We start from the raw sequence: 11,228 nt of genomic DNA, 5'->3' as shown, positions 1-11,228 counted from the left end.
AAAACGCTTCAAAAAAATCAGGCGTATTCCTTGGCTGATTACAAGAACTTTTTATTCTTGATGATTTTTCCGAAAAGCGCATCGTTTATTGTAAAAAAATTCATGAAGGTTTTCAAAAAAATTTTGCCATTAAGACGCCATTTTGAAAATACTAAAACGAAAAATCGATCTTTGAACCATGGATTCCAGGTTAATTACAGACTCGAAAAGCTTTGGAAAATGGTTCACAAAAAAAATAGGCACGAAAAATCACGTTTTTTTTTGTTTAAATTGCATTTTGGGATAATAAATAAATTGTTTGAGGAATTTCATTGGCACCGTCGGAAAGAGGAGATCTTAAGCAATAAAAATATATGTGTCTCAATTTTTTCTAGTGTCGAATAGTCTTAGTTGTTGGCCGTTGAAAAGCAGTGTACCGATAGTGGCGTTTTGGCCGTTTAAGGGTTAATTAAAATTTCTTTTACAATGTCAAAAAGTTAAAAATTGCATATTTTAAGATTAAAATATTGGAAATTGGGTAATTTAAAATTCAGCGGAATGTAAATTGTATTCTTTATAATTAAATGAGTTCAAAATTAAATAAATAAACATTTAAAACTCTTAAATTTGAATAATTTTGAATTCAAAGAGATTCAAATTTCACAAATCAATATTAAAAACTCAATTGAATCTTTCAAAGTAGAAGCTACTGAAATTCTAGAACTTAAAATTATCATTACATAATAAAATTAAAATTTAATATTGAAGATGATTAAATAAACAAAATTTTTGAAAATGAATTGCATTATTCCAAAAAAACTTTAGAAATAAATACATAATAATTTTAAATGGGAAATATTTCTACTCTGGGGTTAAAACTGAAAAAATGTCAGTCACTAAAAATAGTGATATTAAAACTTTGTTATACTCAAACTCTTCAAAATTTCAATTATTTGAATTCAACTTAAATCACTTGAAAATTAACCTGTGTAAGGGAAAAATTAAGAATGTATCATTCATCATGAAAATTTAGAACTTTAAAATTGTAGCAATTTAAAATTGCCGAAATTATCCGTTTACTGGTGTATCAATTTCAGATAGCTTAATTTCCATATTTTTACATTCTCATCATTTATGATTGAGAAAGTATTAGAATTGTCGGAAATTTGACATCACACTCTTTCAACGGATCTCCACGTTTCGACACCCCCTGAATCCGAAAATCAGGTTTTCATGATGGCATCTGTCTGTCCGTCCGTCCGGCCGTCCGTAAACACGATAACTCTCGAAAAAATGAACGAATCAAATTCATCTTTGGCGCACTTTTTTTTAGGTCTTAAAATACTTTTTTCGATAAAAAGAAAATTCTCGGAGTTATAGCGTTTTCAAAATTTTGTTAATCAACCAAAAATCAAAATTTGAAGCCGAAAAACGCACGAAATGAAAAAAAGTCAAGAGAAGAAAAACATTTATTTTTGAAAGCTCTAAAAGATTATCATAACAAATTTTTGGATTTTCTTTAAAAACCGAAAATTCAAATTTTGATTGCACAAAAAATAATGGAAAATAAAAAATTCCCTTTTGTGGATAAACTATGTAGGATACGAAAAAATATGAATTAACAAAAATGGTTATCCCAAAAAAGATCTACAGTTTAGTTAAGAATCACCTCTTGATAGGACGCCTACTTTTTGTTTTATTCGTGAAAAATAACGTTGAAAAAAAATAAAATTAAAAAAAATGTGTGGAAAATGACGAAAGTTACGAGACAAAAATCCAATAAAACCTGTTTACAAATGTCTGTCGGAAATCGAGCGCGCAGCGCGAGTGTCACGATGAGAATGTGTACCTCAAAGCCTACAGAGCTTTGAGAAACTTTATCTTTTACTATACTTTATTAAGTAGACAATTCAGAATATGAAGACGAATATAAATACTGCCATCTAAAAGAGATCTTTTTGATAAATTTTTTTTCAAGCATTCCAAATGCAAAGAATAAATATCCGAGCGCAAAGCGCGAGGTAACCTACTATCGAGCGCGAAGCGCGAGATTCAACCGTCGCGCGCCCTAGGCGCGCTCAAACTTGCGAGCGTTTTAATTTTTTAATTTCCAATCTTCCTTTAGAATTATTATTCATTCTAGAAATTCTTGGATCAAAGATGTTTTCTTTTGAAATGAGAAATTGTTTACATCTTTAACTAAAAGTCGGACAATTTTAAGAAATTTTAAATTCAAAACTAACTGTCTGAATTTGAAACTATAATACGGTGAAATTTGAAAATCTAAACCTCCAAAAGCTGAAGATGTTATAATATTATATATTAAACAACAAAGTTTTAGAGAAACAAATTAATTGTTGAAAAAATGTTTTCTACGGTTTTCCATAATTATACGTTTTTTCAAGTTATATTGCAAGAAATTTGAGCGGAAACAATATTATAGTTTAAAAAATGTTCTCAAGATTATAATTCTTTATATTATAAACAAATTTAATGAACAAATGCAGTAATCAGGCATTTTTCGACAGAAAAATTCGTTTTTTTATGTACATTTTTATAAATTAGGAACTTTATGATAATTTCATAAAAATTCACAATTTGTTGATTAATATCTGATTTTCCAAAAACAAATTGAATGAACAAATACATTATAAGGGAATTTGCCAGCAGAAAAATTCGGGGTTTTCAATGCCAGTCTTTCCAGTTGGGAACTTTATTAGAATTTCAGCAACATTAATAATAAGTTGATAAATTTTATGATTTCTTTAAACAAATTTAATCAATAAATGCATTAATCAGGCATTTGTCTACAGAAAAATTCGTTTTTTTTTTCTTTCTATTTCAACTTTTGTAATTAGGATATCGAAAAAAAATGTGTACAGCGACAGATGCCCGAATAATGCATTTGTTTGTAAAAATCATCAAATTTATCAACTCATCATGAATGTTGCCGAATTTATTATAAAGATCAAAATTAAAAGTCTGACATCGAAACAAAACAGAATTTTTCTGTCGACAGATGCCCCAATAATGCATTTGTTTATTGAATTTATTGGAAAAAATCACAAAATTAATCAAAAAATTATAAATTTTTCTTAAGTTTTCATGAAGGTCATAATTTAAAATTTTGATATAGAAAAAAAAATTCATTTTTCTGTCGACAAATGTCTGATTAATGCATTTGTTTTAAAAAATCATAAAATTCCTAAAAAAAATTATGAATTTTACTGAACTTATCATGAACTGCCTCATTAAAAAAAGTTGACATAGAAAAACCTTAGTTTTCTGTAGATAAATACCTAATTATTGCATTTGTTAATTCAATTTGTTTAAAGAAATCATAAAATTTATCAAATTATTATGAACGTTGCTGTAATTATAATAAAGTTCTCAACTGAAAAGACTGGCATTGAAAAACCCGAATTTTTCTGCCGACAAATTCCCGAATAATGCATTTGTTTATAAAATTATAAGAAAAATCAACAAATTATGAATTTTGCTAAAATTATCACAAATTTCTTAATTAAAAAATTTACATAAAAAACAACGAATAATTCTGTCGAAAAATGCCTGATTAATGAATTTTTACATTAACTTTGTTTATAATATAAACAATTATAATCATAAGAGAAATTTTTTTATATAATATTGTTTCCGTTCAAATTTCTTGCAATATAATTTGAAAATACGTATATTTACGAAAAATCGTAGAAAAAAAATGTGTTCAACAAATAATTTGTTTATAATTTTTTTGGTAAATTTTCTAATATTGGAATATTTCTAACTAATGTTACTCTATGCAACTGAAGCGATTCCAACCATTTTTCTGTTATTGTCGAACATCGGGAACGTCAATTAGAAAAAAAGGCCTTTTTTCGTCATATTTGTTTATTTATAAAAAAATTGAAAACCTAATTCAAAGTCAGGCTCGATAACTATCTTAGAAATCTTATTAGCTTTATTTTCGCAATTTTTTTGTCCAAATCGGTGAATATTAAAACTCCTCGAAGTTCTTTAAAGAATTTGCAAATATTATGGAGAATTTCGTGGAGTTTTAATTACTTTTATAGATTTTATAATCTCTTAATAATTCAAAATATTGACGAGATTGAAATTTAAAAGATTTAAATCTTTTTTTATAGGGCTTTTTTCAGGAATATTAGGTAATTTTTATGAGATATTAAATATTCAAAATTATTTCAGGGATTTGCAGTTTTTAAAGAGTTCTAAGGGAATTTAAGATATTTCAAAATAAGTAACCGGATTTTATAGGATTTGATTTAACAAAATGTGCGAAGATTTTAAGAATTTTAATAGATTTAAAGGTGTTTTTATTTCACGGAATTTCAAAGTATTTTCGTCTTTTATATTTTCAATTCAATTTTTTATTTTTTAAGTTCAAATCTTAATTATTAATCATTCTAGAAATTTTCGAATCAAATATTTTTTAATTTGAAATGATTAGTTGTTTAAATCCTCAACTAAAAATCGGACAATTTTAAGACCTTACATCGAAAATTAAAAATTAAAATAAAGAATACGAAACAATATTGCTATAATATTTCATTTTTTGAAATTGTATTAAATTATTATTAAAGTATTAAATTCAAAACTAACTATCAAGGCTTTTAATGTGAAATTTTGAAACATTTAATAGCGAAATGGTCCTGGAATGTAAAATTTCAATATTGTGGAATTTAAAATTCGAAACCTCCAAAAAAGAATATAAAAATTAATTTAAGAAAAAACTCATTGAATAAACTGTTTTAGAAATGCACATTCAAAACTATAATTTTAAGCGACTAGATAGATTTTTTTTTACTAAAAGATGTGATTTTTACCAAATATTGTGAACCTTTAAAGTTTACTTATTCTAAACACTTTGAAAATTATATACTTTCTAATTAGAAACTTTAAAAAATTACAAAAAGCGCGAATCATGAAAAATGCGGGACATCTCCCGGTGCAATATTTCTCTTCCGGTTTTCCCCCGGGTGAGTGGCCACCCTAGTATTATATTAGTGCCCGTAAGTCATAAACTCACCAGCATCTTCTTTTGATTTGCCTCCTCTTCGGTTAACTGAGGTATCGCCTGCGATTGAGTTTGCTTGGAAGGTTTGCGCAATTCGCTGATAACTTCTGCCAAATCCGAGAGTCTTCTATCCACGTCTGGAATAACTTCGTCAAAATACTCCACAATACATTGGACAATTTTATCCGAGCAGAGCTCGTGCATTAGTGTATCCAACATTATTGAACGCAAGTTTTCTCTTCCGCACTCATCAGCCAGATCGTAGAGCTTCACCATTTCGAAAAGCTGACAAAGCATGAACTGATTCATCGTTCGTTCCCAAGTCTCCAGCTGTTTCGAGCTAATTGTTGCCAGAAGTTCTCTGATGTATTGACAAAATTGTGAAAGTTCTGGTATTATATCTTCCAATTCTTCGATGAGACATTCACGTTTTAAATGTTCGGCTAGGCATCGCCAAAAGAGGATGTTTTCGCTGCTGATCTTGTCGATTGGGATGAGACGTGTTTGAACATCCAGTGGGAGTTGGTCTATTAAAACTTTGACGTCGGAAGTCCTGCAAGAATGGTTAAACTGAAAGCATGTTTCGAAACTCAAAACGACGTCAAAACACACAGGGTATTTTTTCACGAAAATAGGCGAATAAACTATTAAATCAAATTAATTTAGGTTCCATATCCTAAGATTTCAAGTTAAAATATAATACATTTTCAACAAAATATCAATCAAGAAAGATGAATTTACAACAAAATAGTTGAATTTTCAAAAACAATCATTAATTTTCCACCAAAGAATTGCATTTAAGCGAAAGCAAAGAATTTCCAAAAAATAGTTAAACCTTTAACCAAATAGTTCCATTTTCAACCTACAAAGATGAATTTTCAATCATGTGGTAGAATTAAAAAAAGATTAAACTTAAATTTTCAAGCTAAAAACGCGATTTTTTAGAAGAGAGTTTCATTTTTAACAAAAAAAACTTCATTTTTAACCAATAAAGATTATTTTTTTACAAATAATATGCATTTTAAAGAAAATAGTTCAATTTTTTAATCAATCAGGTCAACAAAATACCCGAACTTTTAACCAAACAGTTGAATTTTTAACCTACAAAGATGAACTTTCAATCCTGTGATAGAATTTTCAATAAAAAAATATTAAACTTTAACCAAAAACAGTTGACTTTTCAACCAAATAGTTAAATTTCAAAGCTAAAAAGGCGATTTTTTTAGAAGACAATTTCATTTTTAACAAAAAATTTTATTTTCAACCAATAAAGATGACCTTTCTATCAAGAATATGCATTTTAAAGAAAATAGCTCAATTTTTAATCAATCAATTTAATGTTCAACCATTAAAATAAATTTTCCAGCAAGACGAATTTTTAACAAAACACGTGAATTTTCAACTAATAAAAATATTACTTTTTACAACAAAAAATAATTTCAACAATAAAGCTAAATTTTTAATAAATTAGTAAAATTTAAAAAGTAATTCTTAACGAAAAATGATTTAGTTGATATTTTAACTAAAAAACCATTTTATTCAGACAAAAAGATGAATTTTTGACAAAAGAATAGAATTCTCTAATAAAACAGATTACTTTTCAACCAAACAGTTGCACTTTTAACCAAAAAATATGAAAATTTAACTACTACGATTAATTTTTCTCCAAAAATTACGAATTTTGAATAAAATACATGTATTTATTTTGAACTCAAAAATATCATTTTTCAAAAATAAAAATATCAAAAATAGTTAACTTTTCAAGCTAAAAATGCTTTTTTTAAGAAGAAAATTTCGTTTTTAACAAAAAACTTGATTTTCAACCAATAAAGAGAGATGACTTTTCTGCCATAAGAGATGAAATTCCGCCCCAAATAGGTGACCTTTTGCCGAAAATGTTAATTTTTAAGAAAATAGTTCAGACGAATTTTTGACAAAACAATTGAATTCTCAACCAAAACAGATTACTTTTCAAGTATACAGCTGCATTTTTAACTAAAAAATGTGAAATTTCAACCACGAAGATTAATAATCTACAAAAAATTACGAATTTTCAACAAAATACTTGAATTATGAACTACAAAATATACTTTTTCAATTAGAAACATCATCTTTCAACAAAAATTGGATTATTTAACTTTCCAGTAAAAAAAATTAATATTCGACAAAAAAAAAATTTCAAGAAAATATAGGTCAATATTCACCCAAATAGATGAATTAACTACCAAAAGAGATGGGCAAAAACCCAAAAAGACGAGATAGATTTTTAGCTCGAGAAGACGAATTTTTAAGCTAAAAGTCCAATGTTTTTAAGCAAATTTGCCTTTTAAACCCGCAATTGAATTTTAACCTGCAAAGATGATTTTTCAATCAAATGTTCAAATGTTCAGACAAAAGCGATTAAGTTTCAACCAAATAGTTGAATTTCTAACATGAAAATATGAATTTTAAACAAAAGAGTTAATTTTTGACAAAATAGTTAAATTTCCAACAAAACAATTACATTTTCAACTTAAAGATGTGAATGCTGGACCAAAAATACATTATAGACCTTTTCATTGGAAGAAATGAACTTTAAACAAAAAAATATGACTTCTCCAAAAAGATGAATTGTCAAAAAAATAATTGAATTTTCAACAAAACAGATGAATTTCCGGCAAAAAAAAAGAACTTCTTAACCAAAATAGTGAAATTTTCAAGAAAATAATTAAATTTTGTATACAAAAAAATAGAATTTGTAACCAAAAAAGATTAATTCGGAACCAACAATATAACAGTAGATAACTAAAATTAGATGAATATTTAACTAAAATTATGCATGTTAAAAAACAAAAGAAATTTTTCATTAAAGAAGTTTAACTCGCAAGCAGATGGTTCAATTTTTAATTAAAAAAGAGCAATTTTCAACCAAGGAAATATTTAAGTTTTAAATAAAAAACGGTCGAATTGAACAAAAAAATACGATTTTTTAACCAAATAATTGAATCTTCAACGATAAAAGATAATGTTGATCAAACAGTTGCATTTTTAAACAATAAAGATCTCATTTCTATCAACAGAGATAAGTTTTAAAAACAAAAAGACGAACTTGAACAGAGAGAAAAAAATGTCAACTAAATTGTTGAATATTCAAAACAAAAAGGCGAACTCTCTAGAAAACAGTTGAATTATAACCAAAAAATATTAAATTTAACTGAAAATTTAAATTTTATAAGAAAATAATAAAGTTTTCACTTGAAAAAGACAAAGTTTCAACAAAGCAGTTGGATTTTTGAGACAAATTGATGAATTTTTCTACAAAACATTAAAATTTTTAACCCGAAAATATGACTTTCCAACAAAAAATTTAATATTAAACAGAATATTTACATTTTTAACCTAAAAGCAATCAATTTTCAAAAAACAAAACAAAAACTAATTTTAAACACAATAGTTCACTCTTCAACCAAGTAGTTGAATTGTTAAAAAAATGGATTCTTAGTGAAACAATTGAATAGTTAAATATCCAACTAAAAACAATCAATTTTCAAATAGTTGATTTTTTAAACAGATATAATATTAGACTTTTCAATTTAAAATATTTAAATTTCAACGAAAAATAGTTGGATTTTTTGTGTAGGTAAATTCAGTTCGTATTCAAGCGAAAAACGGGGAAGTTTCTTGAAAACAAGAGGAAAAAGTGGAGTCCTTAAAAATAAAACAGGAAAATCGGGGGATGAGGAAAACAATATAAAGTCTGTAAAAGAATTAGAGTCTAGGAAGTTTAGTTGATTCCAACTCAACAATCCTAATTATCCAAAATAAAAGTCTCACTCGAGCAAACTCTTCAGAGTTAAAACTGCAGTCTCCATTCCCTTGATATTCATTCCAGGATCCAAAGCCCGGAGCAGAGCGATAAAGTCCCCATTATAATTTCGCAGCCAAGAGTAAATCAATTCCTTCTTGACACAGTTTTTCACCACGTCATTTCTGTCACGAAGGCCATCATTAAGCAACTCCTCTCTTTGCTTTATAGACAAGGATCTCACTGAAACTTTACTGATAAAAAGATAGGCTGCCTTTCGCACCAACTCGTTGACATCTCGAGTCCTTCTCAAGGCAACCAACAGAGTCCGTTGAGTCCTTGCCATGCAACTCAGAATTGTTCTCCGAACTTCACTGCTGGGATCTTTACAGAGATGGAAGAGAAACAGTTTGATAACTGGGCAGTCGTCGTCACTCGGATCTTGAAGTCTCTGGAGTGCGAGAATAGCTTGTGCCCGAACTTTCGGTGATTTGTCGAGAAGACGATCCATCATGTTGTTGGTAATTTTGTCACAAAGAACGTCATCGATGTAAGCAGTGTCTCCCATTGCAGTGAGAACCATGTTTAGAAAATAGCAAACTCGGAATCTGACACCCTGATCAACTGCATTGTGAGATCTCATCAAAAAGTCAAATAATTTCACGAGGAAAGGATTCATCTGTTCGCTTGATTCTTCATTGCTGAAGGAGTGAAAACCAACAGCGAAGTTTGCCGCAAAGATTAAAGTATTTTCCACATGCGGGTGCTTTTCTGCTATGGCGAGAGGAAGCATCAGGCAGGATATGAATTCCTCTGCGAAGTCGTCTAGGTTCGACTGCAATTTTAAGAGTTTTACAATGAATTATGGGTAAAATAATATTATAAACACAACATAACCTATAAATAAATACCTGCTCGTAGTAGCCCTTGAGCTTCTTTTCCATGCTTTTGTGGCATGTTTTTGTAAATTGCACCTTATTAAATAACTCTCGAATATTGTTTTTCAGTTGTTTGTTCATTTTTTCTTATGGAAAACACTGCATGCACTTCATAAAATTGATCCGAGTTAGAAGGCTTTGTTTGCATGCAACCGTCAAATTTCGAACACGACGACAACACTTGCCGCGCTTATGTTCAACAAACAGTGTCGACTTATTTTCATTTGTCGCCCAGGCTACATAACATTTTTTTTGCTTCTTATGTTTTTTTTTCCATTAAACTATTTGTCAATCAAGGCAAAATTATATATATATTTTTATAATGCAATAAGTGAATATCAGATTAGCTGATTATACTTTAATTCGCAAAAAAGTTTTAATAAAAAATTCCAAAATTTTTGTCTACTTAAATTGTGACGAGCCTGAGTACAACCAAAGATGTACAACACTCATCAAATCTGATCTAAATTTTGCTTAATGAGATAAGATATCTTTAAAAGGTAATCTAAATATTATAATTTTGTGAGAATATATACATTAGATTAATAGTTAAAAATTATTAAATTTATTATTTAGAGATCCTCACCAGAGTTTTAACTTTGGTTTTAGCTACTATACATACTGGAGCTGACCGGAACTCAGAGTATTCGGCTGACGCGCTAAAAATTCAAACTGCATTTCAATATTTGAGGGATAAACTGTTTTTCACTGTTGAATGAATTACCATTCGTTAGGGTATTATAATTTTTCTAAATGAGGTAAGCAGCAAAATGTACAATGTTTTTTTATGTGCAATCTTCTTTCAGTTAAAAAAATATAATTCGTACTAGATTATGATTCTCAAAAGTAAAACATTAAGGCTTTTTCCCAAAATATAATTTTTGTCCTCATAAAACGAAAAACTTTTTATGAATAATTATTTTTAACAACTTATTTCTCATTTACAAATTGGCAATTTTATATTGATTCTTATAAATTTTCAAGTTAATTTCACTTTTTTATATTGTTTATTTCGTTGGCTTTTCACGAAAATAGAGACGAATTTTCAACAAAATAGTTGAACTTTTGAAGACAATTTAATTTTTAAGAAGAAAGTTCATTTTCAACTAAGAAAGATGACTTTTATGCCAGAAAAGATGACCTTTCGACTCAAAAATGACTTTTAGAAAATAGTTGAATCAGAGCATAATCTAAGCAAATTTCAGAACTGCACGGCCCAACCTTTACACCAAAACTAAAAAAAAAAAAAAAAGGAAATCATTCGCTCGAGAAATCACTTTTGAAAAGAAAACATCTTTCATATTCATATAAGGTAATACCTCTAAACATATAATACTGTGCTCCTCCCCTACGTTTCCCTTGACTTTATTATTAAATGCTAATAAACTTGATTAATTGAAAATAATTTCAAAAGTACCTCCCCAACACAAATTCGGAGCTGCAGTTGAATTAAAAAAAAGTTGAAGTTTTAACCAAATATTAGAAGTTCCAATCC

The 11,228-nt window shown here is 28.0% G+C and overlaps 1 protein-coding gene across 1 annotated transcript in view; it reads right to left on the bottom strand.

Moving 5' to 3' along the window:
• Positions 1-9,907, bottom strand: part of LOC117183150 (condensin complex subunit 3) — a 24,816-nt gene extending 14,909 nt beyond the window's left edge. The window contains exons 1-3 of the mRNA XM_033376365.1: positions 9,707-9,907; positions 8,825-9,630; positions 5,024-5,564 (exon numbers count right to left, since the gene is read on the bottom strand). Of these exons, the coding sequence (XP_033232256.1) occupies positions 5,024-5,564; positions 8,825-9,630; positions 9,707-9,814 (1,455 nt within the window). The 5' untranslated portion in view covers positions 9,815-9,907. The remainder of the gene's footprint in view (positions 1-5,023; positions 5,565-8,824; positions 9,631-9,706) is intronic.
• Positions 9,908-11,228: the final 1,321 nt, after the last annotated feature.

Source organism: Belonocnema kinseyi, chromosome 2 (genome assembly GCF_010883055.1).
Source record: "Belonocnema kinseyi isolate 2016_QV_RU_SX_M_011 chromosome 2, B_treatae_v1, whole genome shotgun sequence".
Classification (NCBI taxonomy): domain Eukaryota; kingdom Metazoa; phylum Arthropoda; class Insecta; order Hymenoptera; family Cynipidae; genus Belonocnema; species Belonocnema kinseyi.
Note: the sequence above shows the minus strand (reverse complement) of the source record. Positions and strands in the feature narration are given on the sequence as shown.